The sequence below is a fragment of the Coturnix japonica genome, chromosome 17, assembly GCF_054131305.1.
Source record: "Coturnix japonica strain WE chromosome 17, WE-NBRP24, whole genome shotgun sequence".
In the NCBI taxonomy this organism is placed as follows: Eukaryota; Metazoa; Chordata; class Aves; order Galliformes; family Phasianidae; genus Coturnix; species Coturnix japonica.
Genome location: NC_140679.1, coordinates 13,238,380 through 13,263,597, shown reverse-complemented (window position 1 = coordinate 13,263,597; position 25,218 = coordinate 13,238,380). Strand labels below are relative to the sequence as shown.

The 25,218-nt window shown below is 55.4% G+C and overlaps 2 protein-coding genes across 8 annotated transcripts; both read right to left on the bottom strand.

Moving 5' to 3' along the window:
- Positions 1-1,176: 1,176 nt before the first annotated feature.
- On the bottom strand, positions 1,177-11,074 carry SESN2 (sestrin 2). 4 transcript variants are annotated; one of them, XM_085518068.1, is made up of 10 exons: positions 10,942-11,074; positions 5,077-5,142; positions 4,228-4,425; positions 3,804-3,986; positions 3,404-3,613; positions 3,135-3,285; positions 2,936-3,051; positions 2,627-2,817; positions 2,363-2,507; positions 1,177-2,249 (listed from the first exon to the last, which is right to left on the bottom strand). In XM_085518068.1, exons 1-10 carry the CDS (start codon positions 11,059-11,061, stop codon positions 2,163-2,165), a joined length of 1,467 nt encoding a protein of 488 aa, XP_085374194.1. In that variant the 5' UTR covers positions 11,062-11,074; the 3' UTR covers positions 1,177-2,162. The 4 variants fall into 4 exon arrangements, with proteins under 4 accessions (XP_085374194.1, XP_015739206.2, XP_085374195.1 ...); XM_015883720.3 differs by lacking the exon at positions 10,942-11,074 and adding an exon at positions 7,242-7,436; XM_085518069.1 differs by lacking the exon at positions 10,942-11,074 and adding an exon at positions 5,853-5,915.
- FAM76A (family with sequence similarity 76 member A) lies at positions 9,528-24,626 on the bottom strand. 4 transcript variants are annotated; one of them, XM_015883685.2, is made up of 10 exons: positions 24,442-24,560; positions 22,428-22,492; positions 21,587-21,641; positions 20,891-21,043; positions 19,930-20,087; positions 19,372-19,458; positions 18,591-18,722; positions 14,437-14,572; positions 13,868-13,969; positions 9,528-11,534 (listed from the first exon to the last, which is right to left on the bottom strand). In XM_015883685.2, the coding sequence occupies exons 1-10, from the start codon at positions 24,520-24,522 to the stop codon at positions 11,448-11,450; spliced, it is 1,056 nt and encodes a 351-aa protein (XP_015739171.2). In that variant the 5' UTR covers positions 24,523-24,560; the 3' UTR covers positions 9,528-11,447. The 4 variants fall into 4 exon arrangements, with proteins under 4 accessions (XP_015739171.2, XP_085374197.1, XP_015739172.2 ...); XM_085518071.1 differs by lacking the exon at positions 24,442-24,560 and adding an exon at positions 22,645-23,013; XM_015883686.2 differs by lacking the exon at positions 18,591-18,722.
- Between the last annotated feature and the right edge of the window lie 592 nt (positions 24,627-25,218).

The window sequence follows — 25,218 nt, the reverse complement described above, 5'->3', positions numbered from 1 at the left end:
TAGACCACGCCCCCTTCTGCTTTAGGCCACGCCCTCATTGCTAAGAGCACGCCCCCACGTTAGGCCACGCCCCCATAGGTCAGGTCACGCCCCCCGCGTCAGACCCCGCCATCGTCTGCTTTAGGCCACGCCCCCAAACTGCGTTAGGCCACGCCCACCTCACGCTTAAGGCCTATTTCAAACCACGCCCCCTGCTGGTTGGAGGTCAGGGGATGGGAGCTGGGGGGTCAATGGGGTTGTGAGGGGCTGTGGGTTAATGGGGCTGGGGGTTAGATGAGGGTGGGCGGGCTGTCGGTGCAGCAATGCAGGTTGTGCAGCAATGCAGGCTGTACAGCAATGCAGGTATTGCAGCAATGCAGGTTGTGCAGCGATGCAGGTTGTACAGCAATGCAGGCTGTACAGCAATGCAGGTATTGCAGCAATGCAGGTTGTACAGCGATGCAGGTTGTGCAGCAATGCAGGTATTGCAGCAATGCAGGCTGTGCAGCTCCTCTGTCCTTCTCCACCGAGTGTCGCTGCCGGCCCAGCAAAGCCCCGATCCCCCATTGGGAGCAGCGCAGCCCCCATGGCGAACCCCCCTGCCCCAACCACCCCCCAGTGCCCTCCGTTCCTGCAGCTCCGATCCCTCACGACCCCAATCCCACCGTCCCCATTAACCCCCCCCCATCAGGACCCCCGTTCCCATCCCCCTTTGGGACCCCCCCCCCCATCAGGACCCCCGTTCCCATCCCCCTTTGGGACCCCCCCCCCCATCAGGACCCCCGTTCCCATCCCCCTTTGGGACCCCCCCCCCCATCAGGACCCCCGTTCCCATCCCCCTTTGGGACCCCCCCCCCCATCAGGACCCCCGTTCCCATCCCCCTTTGGGACCCCCCCCCCCATCAGGACCCCCGTTCCCATCCCCCTTTGGGACCCCCATTACTCCCTCCATTGCCCCAGTAACATGCACCCCCACCACACACACTTCAGTCCCCCCCCCCCCCTTGCAGGGCACCCCCTGCACCCACAGACCTCGTGCAGCTGCTCATTGCCCCCCCACCCTCCCAGCTCTTATCTGCAGCTCCCAGGTGCCGCTGGGTGCTGATAAGCACCTGGTGCTGCTGCACGCTGCCCCCCACCCTGTATCGCAGCATGCTGGGGGGGGGGAAGGTAAAAGAACAACACTCAGACACCCCATAATAATAAAAAAAGAATGTATTCCCTCCTTCACATGAGGGCTGCAGACTCCGGGCCCACATAGGAGTCCAAACAACAACCAGAAATAAGTTAAAGTGGAGCTGTGATGCAGCAGAAACAAACCTGGGGGGTGGTGGGGGTCCCCATGGCTCCCCCAGCGACCCGCACTGAGGGAAAGGCACATGGGGTGTGGGATGGGGGGGGGGGGGGGTGAGCATGGGCACCCCATATCCCAGCCCAGCAGTGCTCCAATGGACCCCCCTCCATGGCAGTGTGCTGTGCAATAAAGTGCAGCAGGGGATGGGGGGGTGTTGGGGGTCCCTTGTGCTGCAGGGGGGGCAGCTGCCCTCCTAACAGACCCCAACACCCCCCCCAGCTTTGGAGTGATGGGCAGCGATAGGAGAAGTGCTGCCCTGCTCTTGGCACTGAGCTCCACAGCCACAAAGGGACCTGAGGGGGGGGGGGGGGGATGGCACAGGATGCAACACAGACCTTCAGTGTCACAGAGCAGGCGGGGGGTACGCGGGGGGGTCAGAAAGGCAGTGCAGGTGCTGCAGCCCCCACCCTAATCCCTGCCCAGGGCTCAAGGCACTTCCAGTCCCCAATTGCAGGGGGGTACAAAGGGGGCACCAACACCTCTGTGCCCCTCAGCGCCCTATGGGAGGACAAACATGATGGGGCTGTGAGGGGGGGGGCACAGCAGCATCATTGCTAAGGGCACCCCAGGGAAAGGGGCTCAGCTCCACGGGGCTCCCCCCCAACACAAGGCACACAGCAGCCCCACTTCCAGCCACCCCACAGGGGCACATGGGGGGCACTCAGAGACCCCCCCACCCCAGGATAAGAGGCACAGATACCCCCATCTCCCCCCCATATCTCTACATCCATAAGGCAGGAGGTGACATCCCAACACAGTCCGGCTCCCCACTGCTCCCAGCCCCCCCCACAGAACAGGAGGAGGATGGGGGGGGGGGAGCAGGGGGCTGTCAGGTCATGTAGCGTGTGACAGCGCGCAGTGCATACAGCAGGGCAGCCTGCAGCCGGGCCTCCAGCAGCAGCAGGTTGACGTGGACCTATAGCAGGACAACAGGGTCAGGGCATGGTGAGGAGGGGGCTCAGCCCCAAAGGAGAGGGGAAATAATGAAGGGAAATAGGGAAATGAAGGGGGAAATGAAGGGAAAAGCACCTTTTCGGAGTGTTTGAAGTGCCTCCAGAACTGCGCGTACATCCTCTTGGTTGTCTTCTCTGGGTAACAGGCCACTGTCTTGATGTAAACCTTCAGGCTGCGCTCCAGCAGCTGGTTCACCTCCCCATAGTCATAGTCATCATAGCTGGGGGGTGATGAAGCGAACACATCAGCCCTATGCCACAAGCCCATTGGGGCACCCATATCCAGACCCACATCCCTTTAGCTGGACCCAGGGGATGGGGGAGCACAGGGGGGACCCACCGGATGCCGAAGACGCAGTGCACGTAGTTCCAGATGGCGCGGCGCAGCATGGAGGTGTCGACGCCGCAGTGCATTGCGATGGTGTTGTACGTCAGGTTATAAACCACCTGGAACTTCTCGTCCAGCAGCTGCCCCACGTCGGGGTACAGCCGGTTAATGAGGGAGAAGCCGTGGTCCTCCCATGTGTAATCCTATGAGGGGTGGGGAAGATGGTCACCCCTCCATCACAACTCTATCACCTACCAACGCTGCTGCTTTGGCTCCATCCCAGCCCCTGTTGTTGGTGCTGGGGGGGGGAGTGGGACCCACCTGAGCACGGAAGGTGGGGGGCGCCTGCTCTCCTCGCCGTGTAAAGTCCTTATAGCCGAACTCAGGGTCCTCCACGAAGCACAGCAAGCCGGACTGCAGGGCATGGTCTGTCACATCTGCAAGGCACAACTGTGAGCACCACCCCACAGCCCAGCAATGGGGGCCAACAGCCCCTTTATGGACACAACCCCCTTCTTACCCGATGGGGCCACCAACAAACTCTCAGTCTTCTCCATCTCGAAGCGTGTCGCCATCTCCTCCTGTGTGACGCCCTCCTCCTCCCTCTGACTGTCCCGCAGCAGCTGCATCCGCTCCATCAGCGCCTCCACCTCCCGCACAGCATCCCTGCCCTGCACAAAGGGGGCAGGCTCAGTGCTGCACCCCCAATAAACCCCCATACAAGGGGCCACACTCCATCCCTTGGGTGTTATAGGGAGACCCCAGCAGGACGGCACCCCCAGCTCTTACCCCTGAGCCCCCTGTGCTGTCCTCAGCTGTGGGGCTGCTGTCGCTGTGGGGTGAGGGGGGTCTGCAGCCCTGCCCCCCATCCTGCCCTGCCTCGGGGTTGATGCCGCAGCCGAACACGAAGGAGGCGAGAGAATGGTAATGGGTGAGCAGCACCAGCGCCTGCACCAGCTCTGCCAGCGACCAGCTGTGCTCCCCTGTCTTCAGCAGTGCCTGCAGGGGGGAGATGGGGGGGGACAACAGCATCAGGCCCTGAGCCCCATACATACATCACATGCTCCCAGCCACCGCTCCTTCCCCATCCACCCACCCGACTTATGGCCCCCAAAGGGTTAAATCCAGGCAGCGATGTGGCCCCCAGGACCACCAACCCCCCTTCAAACCCCCTATTGGGGTGTCCCACCTCAATGTGCTCCTTGGTGATGAGCCAGGGCCGATGCGCCAGCAGCTTGTTGATCTCATTCAGGTTCCTGAGCTTCTGTGGGGCGCAGTGCAGCCCCTGCAGCCACGCCGGGTTGCCCCCCGCCTGCAGGAACTCCCCCATGTGCAGCCCCACCAGGTAGGTGCATTGATGCCGGGCTGCAGCCTGTGGGGGATCAGCTGGGTCAGCCCCAACCCCAATACGAGCCTTTGGAGAAGCCACACAGGGACCCCCCCCATCCCCACCACCACCCAGAGGGGTTTCCCTTGGGGCAGCGCTCAGCCAAGGGGGGCTCTGCATCCCAACATCAACCCCCAGGCTGTAAAGGGTGTTGGGTACCCCATAAATGACCCCAAAGTGGTGTTTAGGGGATGGCATCGCCCACTCCTGGGGGTCCCCCGCTCACCATGATGGCGATGTAGTGGCGTTTGTGGTAGGGGAGGGGTCCGTCCATGCGCAGCAGGAGATACTGAGTCTTCCAGAAGCTGCTCAGGTACTGGGGGTGCAGCCCCATCACCATCGTGATGTTGTCCACGCAACCAGCGGACACGAAGGCTTCGATCAGCAGCTGCCGCCGGCTGCTCTCAATGCCGTCCTGCAGGATCTGGAGCCCACAGCCTCCATTTAGGGCCGCCTCCCCCAAAGGATACAACCCCCCCAGCCCCTCTCACCCTAAAGGACGCTCTCCCAGCCCCCATATAGGGCCATGTACCCCAAAAGATGCCGCACAAACCCCTCACCCCAAAGGACGCACCCCGACCCCATATAGGGCCATACACCCCAAATGCTGCCCCCCCAGCCCCCGTTTAGTGCTGCTCACCCCAAAGGCTGCCCCCAGCCGTCCTCCTCCTGCCCTAAACGGGCACCTCCGAGCGTGCCCACCGCCTGGACCCCCATCCTCATGGGGTGAGTTGGGATCAGGGGACCCCATGGCAGCCCCACGCAGCTCAGCACCGGGTTGTTTATGCCGTGGGAAGGAGCTGACACTCAGCACACACACACACCCCCCCCACGGTGACGGCAGCGCAGCGTTATCTCTGCCCTACGAGGATCCAGCTGTGTGTCGGCACTGATAGGGCTGCGGGGATCCCCGGCTTTGGGGTGGGAGGGAGGCACAGCCCCAGTAATACAAGGGGCAAAGCAGACACGTTCCACCCCATATCCCACCCCCTCCCAGCCGGGTACCACCAAGAGCCCCCTCCCCTATTAGCTCCGTATCCCCCCCACCCACAGAGGACGCCCCCTCCCTTCTTACCTCCTCCGCAGGGATGAAGGCGCTGGGCCCCCTCCCCAGCTGGGGGGGCACCGGGATCCCTGTGTCCTATAGGGAATAAAGAGAAGCGATGTCAGCCCTGTCAGCGCCGGGATGGGGGTGACGTGGGGCTGATACCGGATGGTGACTCAGGGCCGTGGGATGACCCCCCCCCTCGGCCCCCCCCAGGCAGGGACATGGGCGGGGGGTGTTGCATCAGGCTGATGAAATCACAGCCGGGTGTTGCTGGGAGGTGACAGCGGGACGGGAACAGCCCCAACCTGCACAGCTATGGGGGGATTCGGGGCCTTCAATGGGGGGAGAAGCACAACTCAGAGCCCGGGGGGCTCCACCTGCACGGGGGGAATGGGAGACCCCAACCTGGGGGTCTGCAGGGCTGGAACATGGGGATGCAGCAGAGCCTGAACCCCCCAATACCCCCATCCCCACCACCCCCATCCTATTATTGCACTGGTGGGAGACATGCACAGCACTTTGGGGGGAGCACCCATTTCCCCTCTGCCCTGGGATGTGGGGCAGCAATGGGGCAGCAGGACCTGAGCCCAGCAATAGGGGCAGGCTGTGCTTCACCACCTCTGCAAGGACTCCTGCAAGCAGAGCATGCAATGGGATGCAGCACACAGCACATCCACACCTTGTAGGGTTGGAAAGGTGGGATTCAACCCATGCAGAGATCCCACAGCCCTGGATGGGACCCCAAAAAGCACAGAGCTCCATTGACACAAAGCTCTGCCCCCCCCCCACAGCCCCCCATTCACCTGTAGGATGTGGGACATGGCACAGCACGTGTGTCCCCCCAGCAGCATCAGCACCCAGACCCAGCACTGACCCACAGCAGGACGGGGGGGCACAGAGCCCACCCCAAATAGGATGATGGGATGAGGGGGGGGGTGACACGGGGCAGCCAGGTGGCAGCTGTCAGTGCAGCCACGCGCTCACAGCGTGATGGGCAGCGAGTCACCATGGGCAGCACAGCCCCATAGGCACCCTATGGGCACCCCATAGGCACCCTATGGACACCCTATGGGCACCCCATAGGCACCCTATGGACACCCTATGGACACCCCATAGGCACCCTATGGGCACCCTATGGGCACCCTATGGACACCCTATGGACACCCTATGGGCACCCCATAGGCACCCTATGGGCACCCTATGGGCACCCTATGGACACCCCATAGGCACCCATGGCCCCAAGAGCATGGAGAGCTCCTGCCCTGAGTCACAGCGGAAGCAGCACTGGGGTGACAGCAGGGCCAGGCTCGTGCCGTGCACTGACTCAGCATCCAAACCACGCTCAGCTCAAAGCAATAGAGAAACCCCATAACACAAAGCTGCACCCCCTTAAAGCAGCCGGGGCTGAGCGCAGCCCTCCCCGCTGTGAGGCTCAGGGTGACCTTTGGAGGCGCGTTTTAATCATTGCTGTGATGTTTTGCTGTGGGAAGCAAAGCTGCTCTTAACCCCCGCCGTGCTGCCGTGCTCTGCAGGTGGGGAAACTGAGGCGTAATGGGGATGCATTGACCCCAAAGCCGGGCTTTAAGGGGTGCGGGGGGGGCTCAGCCCCAAATGGAGAGCTTAAAGGAAGGAGTTAATGGCCGCAGTGCCAAGCTCTGCCCCGTGCTGCTGCCAGGGCTCGGTCAGGTGTTGGAAAATCACTCCTGATAAGGAAAGCTCAAATAAATGCCCTGCAGAGACACTGTGAGAACCATCCCACACCCCAGGGCTGGGGGCTCAGCTCGGCCCCATTGATTGCTGCCCCTATATACAAACAGAGGCAGCTCCCAGATTGGGGCAGGAGACGCAGCAGGAGGGTCCTGTGGAGCTGGGTGGGCAGCCCAGGACTCACTCAGCTCTATGGGACCATTCCCAGCCCTTTGAGCTGCCCCAGGTCTCACATGGGACCCAGGGGGCTGCTGCCCTACACCTGTAGGGTGGGTCAGACCCACCGGGATGGGGACTGAGAGCTATGGGGGGACTCAGCTCAGAGTCACAACAGCTCCATAGGGACCCCATGCAGCCACCCACCATCCCCTATAGATGGGGACGGCCCCATTCATCACAGCGGGCGCTTCCCATACAACCGAACCCTCGTCCAAACGACCCCAGGGAGGGACCCGAACCCCAACCCCCTCCTTGTCCCCTCGTACCTCCTCGCCCCGCAGAGCCCCGCATCCCAAACGCTCCTCCAGCCCCGCAGGGCAGCACTGAGAGCCGGCCACCAGCATGGGACAGTCAGCACGGCTATAGAGCGCTCATAGCCACAGCAGCGCGATCCGGGGCCGTATCGCTCCTATAGGGCCGTATCGCTCCTATAGGGCCGTAACTCTTCTATAGGGTCGTGGGACCCGGAGCTCCCTTTCATAGAGGGTGTGAATGGACTCAGGCCACGCCCCCTCCCGTCTCCTCCACCAATGATATTGAGGGGGCGTGAGCCCGTAATTAACGGGCTGAGCAATTAGGGGCTGATCTCCCCCCCATTGATGAGCAGCTGGAGCTGGGGCTGCCCCAAGTCCCCTTTTCTCTCCCCCCAGCTGGGATCCCAATTGACAGCCCTCCATTCCCAGCCCTAAACCTGCAGCATGGAAGCAACACGGAACACACAGGGGGAGGCTGCAGCACTGGGTGACCCCGTGCTGGGTTGGCCTCATTTGGGGGCTATAGGGGGGGCTGCTTCTCCTTCCCCCATCCCCAAAGCCTGGAGCGCATTGGGGCCATGGGCACACACCGGGCAGGGCCCAGCTGTGCTGCCGAGCAGTTTTAACCTGCGAATCCCCCCTTTGGGGGCTGTGCCCCGTTGGTGCTGTGCACTCACTCAGCAATAAGGAGCTGCACGTCGTTCCCCATCTGCTCTGCAGCTCCGGGCTCGGATGAACCCGACCTTCAATGCAACCTCAGCACTTTTCCTGCTCTGTTTGTGCTTCTCCTTCCCACGCAGCAGCAGCCGGTGGGGGCTGGCAGCAGCTTCCCCCCCTCCAGAGCAGCCTGTCAAAGCCAGCTGCCATGTGGGTATCTCTGACCCCATCCCATGGGGGTCCTGCTGGCAGCTGGATAACACACAGGGGTCCCTCAATGCCCACCCTATGAGCTGATGTGGAGCACCCAGACAGGGTTTGATTCTGCTTTCTCAGTCACCTGAGAGCAAACAGGGGGTGGGGGTGGGGTGAGCTGCCCCTCAGGACCCCAAGGATGGGGGTAGAACAGAAGTGGGGCTGTTTGAGGAGCACTCAGAGGGGACCTCACCCAAAACACAGTGCTCAGCACAAGGATTCACATGGGGAGCCTTTGGACTCATACAGCTCCTGAGGCTTCCTTGGGGAGAAGGCAAAGTGCAGCGAGTTGCCCCCCTGCGTCAGGAACAACCCGACTTTCTGCTGCTTTAAAGGTGTTTGAAGACACAAACTCGCTGCCCCCAGGACATGCCACAAAGCCAACGCTCCCAGCAATTAGACAAGGAGTGTAAAGGAGCGTGTGTGGGGTTAATTACCGGCTGGGGAAGGCAGTTCTGCTGCGGGTTGACTCCTGCTGCAGGTACGTGTTGTCGGGCTGCACAACTGTTTATTCATTCCTATATACGAGCTGCAGATCCTTGCCGAGGGGCCTGCAAGGTTGGCAAGAGGTTTGCTGCAAGCAACTACTTGAAAAGCAAACAAACAGCAGCCAGCCTCTGGGTTACGGCTGGAGAAACGCTTTGCAAGGGGTTTTCAAAGCGCCCTGAAGCTCCACAGCTCAGCACTGCTGGAACTGCAGCCCTTGGGGCTCTGAGGTGTCTGGGGTAGGGAGGCTGAATGGCTGAGTGCTGAGACTGGGATCGAATGGACAAGTCTCCTTTTGGCCCTTTGAAAGCCTCTGTTAGGTGCAGAGCTGGGGGCACGGAGGCTGCGAGCACTGAGCCTTGGGTCAATGGAGCTCTTATCTGCCTCCCTGCCTGCTATAAACGGGGCTAAGTGGGCAGGCTCAAGGATACGGGCAGGTTTGTGCTGTGCTCAGCAGAGATAAGGTGAAGCCCTACTGGCACACTTCTGCTGAGCTGCCTGCTATGGAAACAAGCCCAGATCGCTCCTTGTGCTCACATCCAGCAAAGCTGGGGTGAAAAGCCCAAGGAAGTGGGTTGAAAAGGACCACAATGATCATCTGGTTCCAACCCCCTGCTGTGTGCAGGGTCACCAGCCAGCAGCCCAGGCTGCCCAGAGCCACATCCAGCCTGGCCTTGAATGCCTGCAGGGATGGGGCATCCACAGCCTCCTTGGGCAGTTCACATCTGTACCTTAAAAGCAGCACAGAGCTCTGTTTCCTATGGAGAACAGTCTGTGCTCTGTCATGTTGCTGTGGTTGTGGTCTGACAGCAGCAGTTCGGTCCTGGAAGGGGGATATAACACAACCAAGTAGCACCCCAGTGCTTTGCTTGAAGGCAAAGAGAACATGAGACACACAGCTGGGCATCATGGAAAACGCTTTAACATCTGTCAGAGTTTGGTACAAATCAAAGCATCCCTTTTTTAAAATCTCCCTTATTACAAACATACAAAGAAAACGAGGTGGTTGTTACTACAAATCAGCCGCTACTCAACTTCTCTGTGTCACCATGAGAAAAACAAACCCCGAACAACAGAAAACCTCAATAGAACCCATAGGGCCTCGCCCCCCCCCCACCCCAAGCTGAGTCTGTTTGTGGAGGGAAGCAGAAAGAAAAGCAGAGCCCCCCCCCCCAGGTTAAAAACCAATCCCACCCATGCACCTCATCTTCTAAAAACGAGTGAAGTATAAAATCAGGTGGGGATTTGGCAGCTGTTGCTCTCTGGCAAAGCGTTAACAACCCTTCTGGGTTTTGTTTTCCCCTTTTCCCTCACCTCAGAAATCTCTTGGAAAAGCAAATAGAGAACCAACCCCCCCCCCCCCCCTTACCACCCCCCCATAGATGTGGCAGTGTCGGATGCTGCAGCGCGTGCTCCCCCCGCGGCGGAAGCCAAACACCATCAAAAAGTGCCTTTGAGTCAAGTCAGCTTCAGAGCAGGAATCAAACCCTATCACAAAGTCTAGTCGAAAGCTGAATAAAAAGCCTGGCAGAGCGGGCAGCCCTGCTTCTCCTTTTCGCTACCTGCCCTCAGTGCTGCTCCACACTAAAGGGGTCACCCCCTCCTCATCCTCCTCCTCCGAGCCCTGAGCTGTTTCTTCACGCCCTGCATGGAGCTGGGATGGCAGGGAGCAACCTGCTGCTTCCTCCCATTGCCAAGTGCTTCTTTGCCCCCACCCCGAGGTGCCCCCTCGGCTAAAGGGGCTGTGGGCTCTGCTCACCCCATCTCTGAGAAGCACTGGGAGCTTTCGTAGCCCTTTGATTCTGCTGGCTTTGGGTTGGCAGTGAGAAACGTCCCCGGAGAGCCCCCAGAAATGCTTCCTGCCTTGGGACGCTGCCTCTGTAAGCACTTTCCTGGAGCCAAGCTGGCCTCTGCTTCTACATCTGGAAGGGGCAGATCTACATCAGAGGGGCAGGGGAAGGAGGGGGGAGAGTGTGAACTCAGTGCAGCAAACAGCTGAGCCTTGAACCGTCCTGATGTAAGAGATGGAGTAAAAGCTCAGTCACATCAAGCCCCAGAGGCCACAAAGCAACCGTGGCACCAGGGGATGAGGTGGGTCTGGGGAGGTATCGTTACCCTCTGGTAATAACCCAAAAGCTACAGTAACAAAACCCCAAACCAAGCAGTCAAGTGTGTCAAGCAGACGTCAGGAAAATAAAAGAAGGAAAAAAAACACACCAAATTCCTCCCTCCTCCCCCCCCTCCCCTCCCCAAACCCTCCAAGATAAATACAACAGCCCCCATCTTGGAAGCGTTCTCAAAAGGATGGACGAACCGTTCTCAGCAGTGGCACAACCTTCCAGTAAGAGCTGTAGGGCTGGTGATGGATCGGCTTCCTTTCCAAGAGGGAACAGTTCAGAGGAATCAAGCTCCCAGCACACAGCTCCTGTCTCATCTGCACAACAACTGGCCATGGCTATCGCCTCACAGCAGCAGGTCTGAAACCAGCAAGCAGTCTGTAATGCAGCAGGTTCCTGGTTGCTAATACAAAGAGTTGGCAGTGGTAGTTAACTGGTCAGTTCTTCCAGTCAGCAGTACTTCAAGGGGGGGATATTTGGGGTGCCTGGGACCTCTCCCCACGGATCGCCATGATGCAGCACAGAATTCAGAGACCAGACACACTCAAGCATGCTGTCAAAAGGCAACACACCCCAGGTGCTTCCATCGAGTCCACAGCAGTGGGGTAGTGACAACACTGAGGTTTTGGCTTCCAGCGATCAGGCGGGTCTCCTAGACTCCTTGGCTAATGCTGGGGAAAGCTCCCACACTGTGGGTTTGGTTTTAAGGGGAGGTTATTGCTCCCGACTTCTCAGGCTTTTTGCCCTTGGATAGGGCAGCTGCTTGCTTCAGGAGTTCTCTGTTCTTGGCCTGAAAACACAGTGAAAATGGGTGTTTAATGGAAGGGATCACCGTCAGTTCTTGGTGTCCAAGCAATGCCTGGATAGAACTGCTGGCAAAGAAAGGAGGGAGGTGTTGCTGTGCAGCACCACAGCACACATCAAGAACCTCACTGCTACCACTCCAAATGGGCTCTTCCCACCCCTTCCCCCCTCTCATCCCCCTGCTGTAACTGAGACGTGGGCTGGACCTTAACAGCTCCCATAGAGAAATGTGACAAACGCGCCGAGCCAGCCAAGGACACTCACCAAGGTCAGCAGAGCTGCCTTTCCTTCCTTCCCTTCCCACCAGCCGCTGCGCTTTGGCAGCACAAGAAGCGGTGGAGAGAAGCTGAGAGTGACTCAAGCTCCCATCTTGACTCTTGTTTCAGCAAGTCAAAGGCACAAGTCTCCTATCTCACACACTCACCCACATCCAGAGGGCGAGGAGGAAGAGCTCACTCTGTTCTCCAATTTTCTTTCACCCTCAGCTTGAGGTGCTGCCAATGTCCTACCAGGATTCAGCACTGACTGCATCCCCACAGGGAGCCTTATGAGCACATCACAGCACCAAAACACGACTCTATCTTGTTTGAAACAAATCCCAAACGATGGCAACTCACAAACAAGGCTCTGCAGCCTCTCTGACCAAAGCTCTGAGCTCACCCACCTGCAGCCTACATGGTACATTTATTCTATTTCAGCAGGGAAGGGGAGAACCCGTGCAAAACCAGATACAGCCCTTCTGCACTGGTTTGATTGGACATGCAAACGTTATTAGAGCAATTAAACCCTCAGCTCCAGGGCTGAGTGTGGTAAAGCAGCTCCTTTTGCATCCTACATAATGGAAGAACACAGCCCAAATTGCTTCCCCCCCCATGGAAAATAAACCAGGACAAAATAAACCAGGAGCACATTCAAAAAGTGAATGATGTGAACACTCTGAGGCCCCTCCAGCACAACAAGAGGATTCGAACTTTTATTTTGGAATCGGTGAGGAACGTTTCCAGAGCCTCAGTCAATAGCAGCTGAAATAGAACATTCAGACAGCAGAAAGGAGGAGGTCAGGGCAGTCCCATTGAACTAAGGACAGGACAGCACCATAGGGACAGACATGCAAACCCCTCTCCAGCCAGCAGAGCAGGGTGACAAACCCGCCTGTGGATCTGATGCTTCCTCTTTCTGTTCAGAACTGAGCGTGTTTAAAGCTGCTGGAAGGTGTCTGACAGCCTTCAAGATAAATATGCTCTTATAACTGCAGCAAAGGCAGCATCAGGACATACTCCTCCCTTACACGGGGTGACCAGCACGCCCTGTCTTGGAAACACTTAGGGAAAGTGTTCAGAACAGCAAGCCTTCCTTTGCAGGCCACCCAATGATCTGAGATAGGAGAAGCTCTAGGCTGAAGCAGACAGCACAGGATCAAGGAAGCACAACACAGAGCCAAGGCTTTGGCTGCCATCAGTCCTTGAATCACCTCCCAGCCCCCTGCACACCACGCAGCCATCCCAGCTTTCACACAGTGTGCACTGTGATGGATGCCAGCTCCCTGACAAAAACCGTAGCCTCCAAAACCTGTCGTCTTCTCTAATAATTAACTTGGGTGTGTGCTGATGGAGGAGGGGCTGTTTTCTCAGCAGGAGCATAAGCCTTTTGTCTCATCCCCTCCCACCTCTCATTGCTCGGGCTTGAGATCATTATAAACCCCGGGGTAATTAAAGGGGTGCAAAGTTCATTTCTAAGTCTGACTCTAACCAGCTCCCCTTTGACCCCATCTCTTCAGTGCCTTGCAGTGTATTCATGCTGATAGTCTGTCTAGTGTTTCCATGGCCGTGACAAGAATCCTGCTCTCCCTGTTCCCTCCAGCTCAGGGACTTCTTTATTTGGACTACAGATACAGCGCTGAAGAAACCGCCAGTTGTTTCTCGATCTTTGTTCCCTTTGGTTACTGGTCACATAAATCACATTGAGAGCTACGTGGTGTGAGGAGCTGACAAAGGTTCTGCAGTCTGGAGGAACAGGTTTAAACCTGATTTTGGCAATAAGTCAAAGGAGTTTGACAGTTCCCATCTAGCCCGTAGGGGGGACAGCGCAGCGCTTTACAATGCAGTAAGGCTGAGCCCAAGTAGAGAGCAAGGAGGATATAAGTAGGGGGTAGAGCTGCAGCCTGGTGTAGAGCTGGGGGATGGCTTGCCAGGCACAGCAGAGGCTGGAGGACAGGACTGAGGAGCATTAGCAGAGCTCATGATTTGTTCCCATCAGGAGTGTCCTCAGTCACTCCTGGGTGCAGCACAGCTGAGCAAATTAAAACAAAAATGCTGTCACCTGTAACTGCTCCATGACCTCCTTGTGCGTCTTCTCCATTTGGTTCATCTTTGCTCTCATCTGTGACTCCTGGTATTGCAAGTCAGCCTTCAGCTCCGTGATCTGCAGACACACCAACAAAGAGTGCATGAGATGGAACAAGTGGCTGCTGTCAACTCTGCCACACAAAGGGCCTCTACAGAATTTGCCTGAGACTGGATGAGGTTGGAAACACACTGAGGTAGCAGGGGGAGAGCAACAGGACCAACAGTGCATCACTGAGATGCACAGGGCAGCACAGAAGCACCCAGGGTGCTGCTCTTGTTCTGCACAGAGCTGTAGGATTTCTCTGGGTCTTGTCCCCTCATGGAGGTTTGAGAGAGTGGCTGGAAAATGACCCTGTATGAAATGTTTCCCTCAGGTGGGTCCTGAAAGCCTCTTCAGCTTTGGAAGAGGAGGCAGAATGGAAGCAGCCAGAAAGGCTTCTGCTGACTGCAGTATGAAAAGCTAGACTTGGTTTGAGTGTGATCTGTGTGAACATGCCAGCTGTCAGCGTGCTGGGGGTGGGGGAAGCAAGCCAAGGGCTGTACCTTCTTCTCCTTCTCCAAAATCATCTGATCTTTCTGGTGCAGCATCTTCTTTAAAGTAGCCACCTCCTCCTTCAGCTGGGCAATGATAACGAAGTGGTCAGTGCCAGGAGAATCCAGGGCGAGGTCTGGAGAAAAACTGCAGCAAAGAACAGGGAATAGCTCTCATCACAACCCCTTCTCTTCACTAAGGCAGAGGAATTCCCACACAGACTGCACTCAAAGTAAGAAAGGGAACTGCTCCAGGACACACGTTGTGCCCTGCAAGCACCATCTGGAGGTGTTACCTGCACCCCTGCCCTGAATGCCACAGGGACTTTGGGAAGTGCTTACAAAGACAGGCAACAGTGTGATAAACTGAGCTGTATTCTTGCACAATCAGCAGGGACATGGAGCTGCTATGGTGCACACCAGTTGGCACCTGCAGCAATCAAATGGTAATGATCTATTTTCAAACCAAAGAGCTGAGGACAGCAATCAGAGAGCTCATGAAAGTTTATGCAATCACTTAGGAACTCTCTTAGCTCACAGGCAGTCCTTGGATGTCCAGCAATACTCCTCACTCAATGTAAACAAACACGTTGGCAAGGAGGGAACACAAAAGAGAAACAAACAACCTCCAAGTTCAACTAACAAAGGCAGAACAGACACCTAGATTAAAGTCAGCGCTGTCCTCAGCAGGGGGAAAGGGAAAAAGACACACTGGACTTTTGTATTTTGATCCCTCCATGATACAGCAATGTAGGAAGAAGCCTGGTTACCACTGCAGAGCAGACAGGACTCTCTCCAGGAAGACAGAAATAGCTGAGGATCTGCTCAGAGACAGCCCAGGCTAAACTTAAGCAACAGCTGAAAACCCATCTGGATGTAAATCACCCTGCAAAGGTAATCCAGGCATCTCCCAGTCAGACACCCAGCCATCAGGGCAGCCATCCACAGCCTCGCACTACAGCTGCATTTCAGATGGTAAGATATGATAAGCTGCAGCCACAGGCCCAGAGAGCTCACCTGATCTTTGCCTGCCTTTTGTTCCCCACTGCTGTAATGGTAAGCTTGATTTTTATCTCGTGGCTCTAAAAGGGCAGCACGCTCCCAGCTCCACACACTTGAAATTGCCATGTATAAAAACCGAACAGTAATAAAAGTGACAACAAAGTTCCACCTAGAAGGTTATTTAAAGCCTGCCCGTTATCACACAGCACCACTGCTACAAGCAGCCCGGGATACCTGAATGCTGACATGTTCTGACAGCCTGCAGAGCAGATCAACACGCATCCTGAAGCTCACACTCAGCACTAAAACTGGGAGCTGCATCTGGAGGAAGGCACTGAAGGTCTAAAGGCAAACACAGCCCCCCCAGTGCTGCCTCCCAAGCACCCCCAGGCTCCCAATCCCCAGCTATACAGCAGGACGGAGCACTGGTTACTCACACAGAGGTTTCCTCCAGCATCTGGAAAGAATCCATTTTCTAATTAAAAGCACAGCCTATACTGATTGGAGAGCAAGAATGGAGCAGAAAACCCCTTTCCATCATTGTGCTGGGGGTTTACAGAGGGGAGATGGGCAGCAGCTTCACCAACCTGAAAGGCACAGCTCAGTACTGCAGCACTGAGAGAAAGCTTGGCAAGGGGAAAACCAGAGCTGGGCAGAGCTGTCTGCAGGGGACAGCTTGCTTTGTACAGCTGCAGCGTGCTGACAGCAGAGCCCGCTCCATTAGGATGGTGCAGGTCTCTGGGTTTGCTATTGGCTCGTCACACTGCAGCTCTTGAGAGCAGATGTCCATATGTGCAGGCTGCACGTATGAAACCATGCCTGAGTGCAGCTCCCTGAAAGCACAGGCTCTGTGGGTGCTCCAGTGCCTTTCTAACAGTAGCTTTCACGTCCCACTCAGTGCAAAGGGAGACAAAAGGAGGATGGGGGGGGGGGGGGAAGAAGCAGCCTGCTCAGAGGGCAGAAAACCCTCAGCTCTTCCCCACTGAATTCTTCTGGCCCAAAACAAACTGGCTTGCACTAATCCCTTGCCCAGGCAAGCTTCCCTGCTGCCATGTCCTGGGGTGATGCAGAGTGCTGGGAGGTGCTCACGTTTCCCTTAGCAGCTAAGGCAGGAACAGTTCACTCCTGGGCAGCTTCTATTGCAGCAAATAGAGCCATGGAGTGAGAGTGGCCCTGCCACCCAGTGGAGAGAAGGGACAGAAAGGCCACCAGCCTCCTGCAAAGGAGGGGGAAAAATGCCAAAGGCACATCTCTGCCCTTCTTTAACTATCAGATTAAACATTAAACCAACCAACCGACCCCAGACACATTCTTTCTGTAAGTAAACTCCTGGAGATCAGGGTTGCAGCCCTTTAGGTTTGATTGGAGGGATGTGTGTTCTCCACGTGTGAGCAGCCTAAAATTCATGCCTCTAATTAAAGCAAATTGATGAGCTCCCATTGCTTTCGTTGGAGACGGAGTTAAAAATGGAGCCCTTCCAAAGGCACCTGCCTCTTTCCATTGAGTGGAACAGGAAGCACACTGGCTGCCTTACCCTCAACACCTGTTAAATGAATGAAATTAGGCAAAATACATGCCAAGATTAAAGGTTCTGCTATTCAAGGGGCACAATGCAAGCTGACCAAACCAGCATCCAGATTTCACCAATGACAAAAATACACTCAGTTGTCAAAAGTCCATTCAGGAATCAGCACGACGGGCTGCAGGTGAAACTGGGGTTCTCATGCACGTATGGGGTGCAGGGCTGAAGGGCATGGGCAGAACAGTGAGGTTTATAAGGCAGGATATGCTGGGAGCTGCACCCAGAGCTGCTGCTGGAGAGCACTGCTCGGAGTGAGGCAGGGCTGCTCACTCACAGCCCACCCAGAATCACACAAAGCCACCCATTAAATGACTGCTGGAAAATGCTCAGCCCCCTGAACGTAGGCACTGAGAGCATCCTCTGCTCAGAAACACAAATGCATAGAGCTCAGAAGCAGTTCAGTAGGACACAGAAATTCCCATTGCATCCACAAAAGAGCAACCATTTGGGGTAAGCTGGACCTCACTGAGCCCAGGCGTGCCCAGATTTTGTCTGGCTGAAGGCTGCACAAGGTTGGCTGGAGCCAGAAGCTGAGACACACTGTAAGAACAGTGCTAACAAAGGCAGCCCTGAGCTCCATACCCAGCCTGCAGCTCCAGGAGGGCTGTGGGGTGGAAACCCTCATAGAAAATGGTGCAGGGATGGGGGCTGCTGGGGGCTTCATCCTCCGCAGCTCCACAAGCACAGTGAAGCACCATTATTATTCCACTCAAGAAATAAAGCCAGGGGTCTATTTAAGGCAGCTGCAGCATTTTCCACAGCATGTAGCTGGAGCTCTTTAGGAGTTGCTAAAATTACCCACAGTTTGTTACTGGGATTCATCAGAAAAAGTCTGTGGCAAGGAGCACAGCCTTGGCAGAAGCCAGGCTGACAGCATCTGACACAAGCAAATAGAAATAAAGGCAGTTGGTTCTTCTAATTCATGCTCCTGATTGCAAACAAACGACTGAGCATCTGATGACAGAGCACAGGACTTTTTGCTCCCCGGATATTTTAAGCCAGCAGTGGATTTGTCTCACCCCAGGCTTTAGCAAGCAGGTGAAATCACCTGGTCCTGTCCTACAGCCCACACTGCAGCCTCAGGAGGGGAGCAGGGGGATAACAGGGCTCCAGAGGGAAAGCAGTACAGATGGGCTACACCTTGCTGCAGAGATCTGCCTCCAGTCCCTCCTCCAGCTCCACCAGCATTAAAAGCAGTCAGATGAAGTGGAAGCTCCTAAGCCACAGTTAACTCTGATTTTTGTCTTCCAACTTTTAACTGAAAATTCTGTGATAAATGGTCTCGCAGATTGCTCAGCGGGAACCACTGCCTTATCAAATTATTCTATATCACGTAACAGCATTTTGTATATTAACAGACATTGACTAGATATCAACAGGAGAGACGTAATGTGTGACTGTGGAGAAAAGACCTCCAGTTACCAGCGGTTTAACAGACCCCTTGGCACTGAGAAGCCTGCACCACGCTCCCATCTCACTGCTGTTTGGAAGCAGATCCGTTCAGAGGGATAGTTTCCATGTGTGAGACAGTTCCCAGGGAGGGAGGGCAACAAGGGGGGGAGAAAACAACAGGTGATCTCACTTCAGGATGTCAGTGCCTTGAGAAACAGGACAATGGTGGGCACCGAGACTCTGTTGGGAAGCAGCCCACTGCGCCAACGTGGACGGGGCACTCTGGATAGGGGGGCAAAGCATCTCGGGAGAGGAAGGAACGCTGAGAATCAGAGAGGAAAGGGAGGAATGAAAATATGCATGTACAAGAGCATGAAATAAAAAAATAAAAATAAAATCCATCTCAATTTCCTGTTTCTGCTAGTGCCTCCCATTCTGCTGCATGTGCAGTCAGCAACGACAGCACAAACTGTGACAGCAGAATGGGATTGGCTGCTTTCAAGCAAAGCCTGATTGCTTGTCCCACCCCCAGAAGGCAGGAGGGGAAGTAGGAGGTGGGCTCTGATCCTCTCCTCTGAGGCCATCTCTCCTCTGAGAGCCCAGAAAGCACAAAAACCACACAGCTCAACTGTACGGTGCAGCCAACAGCCAGCCCTGCCCTGCAGCTGCAGCGAAAGATACAGTTGATCGGGTTGCAGTTTTTGTGTCTGCTGGGGAGCTCAGCCAACAAGCAGCTTCTGTTCTAACAGGTACAGGCACTGGGTATTATTTTCCTTTCCAAAGCTGTCTAAGCACTCACTAACGCTGGCCTGTCAGATTCTGGAAGCTGCTAAAGCAGCCCCTAGACATCCCAAAGCCCAAGATCCCTGCTCTAAGCATCAAGTTTCCCACTGTTCACACAGAACTCTTCTATAAAACTTAGCAATTAAGACCACCCGCCCACCCACAATCTCCCCAGATAACAGGCTCACCTGTCACCATTGGCAGATATGGCATCAAACTTGGCTTTCTTCTTTGGGATTTCATTCTGAATAGAAGAGGTGGATAAGGTTTTCTGGCTAGAAAAACAAGGAAACGGTACGTCAGAGCCTGAATGACTTGCAGTCAGAGACAGAGGTGCAAATACACATTCCCACCCACTTTCAGCCTATTAAAATGAGATTTCTTAGTGCAAGAAAGAACAGTAAAAAAAATAAATATCACTCCTTGAAGAGCAGCTGGAGACTAAAAATAAACAGAAAACAACGTGTCGGTCCAATCAGCAGCCAGGTGAGGAACTCATGCTTATTATCTGTATTTCAATTACAACCCAGTTTAGCTTTAATTGTATACAAGGTGAATCACTGAGAACTGTCAGGTCACAAGTCTGCACCACAGTTGTTTACAAAGGAGCGAGGCCTGATTTAGCCACATTCACCCCAACAGCAGCCAACTGCCAAACTGCTGCTCCATGTTACTTTGAGGCCAGGCATTCTCTTTGCTCACCCCAGAGGGAAGCCCTACACAACATTACAGCTTGTGCAGGCTACCTGTTATAATGGCTGCTGCTGCTGAGCCTGCTGTACTGCTCCTTCTCTTGCAGGCTGGTCCGGGAGGAGCTGCTCAGGTGCTTGCACTGCTCTTTGGTCTTCTGTAGGACCCGTTTGTAGGACAGTGTGCATAACCAGCAGAGCAGCTTTCCATCCACCTGGAGGGCATGAAAGAGAGACATTTTTGTCTTGCTTCCTGCCCACAAACAAAGCAGAGAAGACAAGAAGCACCTTCAGGCTTTAAGATCACATAAAAACAAGCAGCAATTCAAAAAGGATCCCTTGAGTGCTTAGAAAGCCACTTGGCATGGCTGGTGCAATGCACTCATTAACAGCAGCTAACTCATCCTAACTTCAGTCTCATTCAAGCTTCGCTTACAGATTGTCTTACAACATCCAGGACATCAACAGGACAGTCTAACTCCACTGGGATTTCTGAACAAGGAAAGCCAAGGAATGGCAGACGACAGGGCAGTCACTGCACTGCACAAGAGCCACAATTTCTGCTCAAACCTGGACAGGATTCTAAACAAAGAGTAGATCTTTATAGCCTGCAGAAAGCAGGCTTTGGAAATACACAAGCAAGAAGCTCTGATGTTGTTTAAATAAAGGATGTGCAGGAGCCACAGGACAGTTGTGGAAGAACACGCTTCCAGCACCTCAGGCTACAGCAGCAGTACTGCTCCCACCCCTCTACCCTGCAGGCCCCTCCTCCTTTGCCCCCTCACTCACCCTCATACCAAATTCAAGAGATCTTTCTCAGAAGATCTGGCAAAGGAACAAAGGGGCACAAAGGCTAAACAGCACCAAAATACAGCTCCCAAAGCACAACTCAACTCCAAAAAGCATTTTACAGTCAAGAGGCATCCCCTTTAGAAACACCAGACATCTGTGAAAGGAGGATAGAGCCACTGTGACCAGCCCCTTTACCTTTTCAGCCTCCTTTAGCAGAGATACTGACCTTCTTTCTGTCATCCTTCCGGTCGAAGGCACACTGCTGCTTGCACTGCTCACAGGAGTGTGGAGGTCCATACTTCTTTTCTGAGTTTGTGCAACGCTGACACTTGTTGCCAATAAACGCTGCGATGATGTTGCAGTACTGGCAAGGTTTTGGCTTAAAGAGACAAGACAGACCAATATAGCAGTGCCTTCTGATGACACTATTGGCATTGCTTTTTCCCCTTCCCCCCAGCTCTTCTTAACGTCTATTTCCCTATACCAAGCTAAGTGTAACACTGATCCAGGAGACATAACTGCATCCAGACCTCAGGTCTCTAGCCAAGTTTATTTAGGCACACAACCTTTATCGAGGGTTAGGAAATGTTCAGAAATATTTATCACCAAAACAGAAACAATCAAAATCTCTGCCTCAGATTTCACACAAGCAGGAAAACAGATCTAGCACTGCAACCTCAGTTTGTACGACCACGCTCTTGTTTCAGTTAAATATGGAATGGTTCGTTTCATGACCTAAAATGATGCAGAGCTGCTCTTTTCCATACTAAAAGAGAAGGTAAAAGCTTCATGCTTGAGATCTGCATATTATTGATCAATCATGCTATTACAACAGAGCCAGCCCATAAAGTGCTTTGGGACTTGGCAGCATAAAGGCGAGAAAGATGAAAGCAGAAGAGGCTGGTGAGCCCCGCTCACTTACTGTGCCATAGAGCTTCACGTTCTGAGCACACTTCTTGCATATTGTGTTGGTTTTGCTGTGAAGAAGAAGGACAAAGCACGTCATTAACACCTCCCCAAAGGAAACAACATCTATGTGGTTAGGATCCCAGGCTCCCCCAGGCTCTCTAGTGGCAAGACTGCATTCAGCTTCACTAGGGACCCTGATACCAAAGTGCATTTCCTATTCCCTTCTGGTTGAGGATAACCTGGCAAAAAGTGGAATTCCTAAGAGGTACCTTTTAATCAAGGCATCCCCACATGACGTCAGTTTTTTGTCCTGACAAATGCATGTGTCTGATCACCGCCTAATTGGCAGCAGGCATGATTCAGCACCGGTGACAGCCTCACTTCTGGAGGAGGTCTGTGCTCGATTACAAGGTTAAGGCAGGTCAGGCACAGAGGTATATTTGCCTAACAAACACAGGAAAGAACAGTCTGCACAAGTTATGCTCATCAGCTCCTGGGTTCACCTACCCTTCCTCTGTAATCTACACAAGTTGCAGAAGGCAGGATCACAGCTAAAGGAAGCACATCCCATGATTTTTAGATACCAGAATCAGGTAGGAGAAAACTCATGGGAAGATTCCCTCAGATCCTTCATTGGAAGATACTGGTGAGTGCTGACCAAGCCAAAAACCAAGCACTAGTGCAAATCTAAGGACACTGTGTAGGCACACTGACTCGTCCAGCAGACGTTTAAGGCCAAAGGTCTCCCCCAACAACAATCAGGCTCAGCCATTAAAGGTGTGGAAACATTACGGTTCGCCAGGTGCATCCGTCCTAAGGAAACCATCATCCTGCCCAGCACATCAGTCATTTACCTTTCCTGCTGGAATTCAGTCCTGCAGTAAGTGCATTTAACAATGGGATGTGCAATCCGGCACTCCTGCAATAATACAGCAGTCTGTGAGGTGCAGTGCTTCTCCCACATGCTGTTTCCCCAATGCCCAGCTCTCCTGCTGACCTCCACTCCCACCACACACACACACACACACTCACACTCATCCAACTCCAAACGGTTCCTCCCTGTACACTCACTCTGCTCTTAGAAGGGCTGAGAGCAAAGGAAGGGTGACAGGAATGGCGTGTGTCACGGGTGACCCAGAAGTAAACCATGATTTGTAACAAGGGCTATTTGTGCCCAACGCCCACAGACAAGGGTCACAGCTGGCCTCATCTCCGGTGCAGAACATGTAGTCCTATCACAGTCATTCACCTCCCTGCTCTCCAAAGCTTCCTGTGCCCTCCAGCCCAGCTCTCTCCCCTCCCCAACACACTGATCTCGTTCTTCCCCACTCAGGTTGTCCCTCAAGATCGATCCTCCCCCTTCAAGATACCACAAAAGCTGCCCCTAAATGTCCCCACAAACACCTTGGGACCACCCAGCTGCCCCACACATCCCCTCTTGCTATGAGCCACCCTCACCAGCAGCCCTTCTGATGTCCCCAAGTCTTCTGACTCAAGTGCCCACTCAATGCACAGCCCCTCATAATCCCCCAACACTACACCCCCAAGCCCCTCATGCTCTCCCAACTGCCCCCTCACCCCTATCATCCCCCAAATGCCCCCAGGACCCCATCCCTGCAGCCCCCACCCACCACCTTCCATTCACCCCAAGCCCCCCTCTACACTTTTCCTTATTAAGCCCCCCCAAAAGCCCCCACTCCATGGCCTCAGCCACCCTAGGAGCCCCCAGGACCTCCCCCTTAGCAGCCCTCTAAGTGCCCCCAATCTCCTCCCAACTATCCTCCCTCAAACACAGCACTCCTGCTGCCCCTTGCCCCCCTCACCTTCCCTCAAGACCCCTCAACTTATCTCCAGAACCACCCCAAAGGCCCCTTACCTCAACACCAGGAACCACTCCCACTTTCCCCCAGTATCCCCAACTCACCTCTTCACTCCCCACTTTCCCTCACAGGCCCCCCAGTTACCCCCAAGACCCCCCCAATTTACCTCAGCACCCCCTCTCTGCTTCAATACCCTCAAACTTTACCTCGGGACCCTCCGCTTTACCACAGGATGCCCTCAGAACTCTGAACCACCCCCACTTTACTTCAGCCCTTTACACCCCAATTTACCTCAGGAACCCCCCTTCAACTCAGGGACACCCCCCCCCCCCCACTCCCTCAGAGGTGCCTCTTTATCCTCAGGACACTCAATTCACCTCAGGACCCCCCAGTTCACTCCAGGACCCCCAATTCACCCCATGACCCCCCCATTCACCCCATGACCTCATCATTCACCTCAGGACTCCCCCCAATTCACTCCTCAATTCACCTCAGGACCCCCCCATTCACCCCATGACCCCCCCATTCAGCTCAGGACCCAGTTCACCCCAAGACCCCCCAATTCACCTCAGGACCCCCCAATTCACCCTATGACCCCCCATTCACCTCAGGACCCCCCAGTTCCTCTCAGGACCCCCCAATTCACCCCAAGACCCCCCAATTCACCTCAGGATCCCCCCCTCAATTCACCTCCGGACCCCCCCCAATTCACCCCATTCACCCCATGACCCCCCAGTTCACCTCATGACCCCCCAGTTCACCCTAAGACCCCCCCAAGGACCCCCCCACTTCCGTCTCAGAGCCCCCTCCACCACAAATCACACCCCCTTTAAGCCAGGCCCCCCCTTTTCCTCCAGTACTCTCCGACTCCACCTTACACCCCCCCCCATCCTCCCCACACCCCATTCTACCTCAGGATCCCCCTTTTACCTCCCCCCCCACCCGAGGCCTTCCCTCAGAGGCCTTTACCTCAGTGACCCCCCATGACCCTCCGCCCCCCATCCCCTCATCCCCAGCCGCTCCCCCCGCTTTCTGCCTCCCCCCGGACCTTGCAGAGCTGCTGGCCTTGGCTGAGCGCTTCGAAGGGGAAGCGCTGGTGGCACTTGGTGCAGGCGTACAGCGCCGCCATCCCGCCGCCGCGCTGACAGGCGCAACCCAAACCGCCTCGGCCGCCCGCCTGATAGTCCCGCCCACCACCGACCATCCCGCGCATCTCATTGGCTGCCTTTTGCATCGCTCACAATGAGCCGGTTTTTGATTGGTCGGCTCAGACGTCGCTCAAGGAATTTCCCTTCCGCGGGCGTTGGGCGGTGGAGCGGTGACGTCACACGGGGCGCGTTCCTGTGATGTAACCGCCGCGGGGGCGCGCACGGGGCGGCGGGGAGGGCGCGCGGGAACGCGCACGGCGGGGGCGGCCCAGAAGGCATTGCGCGGGGGGGGAGGGGGGAGGGGGACCGGAAGCGGAAGTGAGGCGGGCTAGGCGTGAGCCTGAGGGGAGAGGGGAGAGGATAGAGGGAGGGGAGGGCATGGATGGGGTCAGGGCTGAGTGTGAGCACAGAGATGGGATGTGGGCAACAGATTGGGATTGGGATTGGGATTGGGATGAGGGCAGGAGATGAGATGGGACAGGCCTGGACAGGGGTCAAGGCCTGCAGAAGGGGGAGGTTAGGGAGTAGGGCCTGGTTCTCAACATGGGTCTGGGCCTAGGCCTGTCCAAAGGCCTCGAGCAAGGGCTTTGGCTTGGGCTGAAAGATAGGGAAAGGCATCACCAAGCTAGGAGAGGGCTGAGTGGAAGCTATAGCTGTCCTGTGTGAGGATGGGAGGG

Bases quoted from the DNA above. Each gene is read 5' to 3' on its own strand.
- SESN2 (XM_085518068.1), bottom strand. From the start codon at position 11,061: ATGAGACAGGAGCTGTGTGCTGGGAGCTTGATTCCTCTGAACTGTTCC. The intron at 2,818-2,935 runs GTGGGTCCCACT...CACCCCTCATAG, and splicing joins CCCCCACCTTCCGTGCTCAG to GATTACACATGGGAGGACCA. The intron at 2,250-2,362 runs GTGCTTTTCCCT...GTCCTGCTATAG, and splicing joins ACTTCAAACACTCCGAAAAG to GTCCACGTCAACCTGCTGCT.
- FAM76A (XM_015883685.2), bottom strand. From the start codon at position 24,522: ATGGCGGCGCTGTACGCCTGCACCAAGTGCCACCAGCGCTTCCCCTTC. The intron at 21,044-21,586 runs GTAAGTGAGCGG...TGTCTCTTTAAG, and splicing joins ACGTGAAGCTCTATGGCACA to CCAAAACCTTGCCAGTACTG. The intron at 13,970-14,436 runs GTACAGCCCTTG...GTGTGTCTGCAG, and splicing joins TTTTGGAGAAGGAGAAGAAG to ATCACGGAGCTGAAGGCTGA.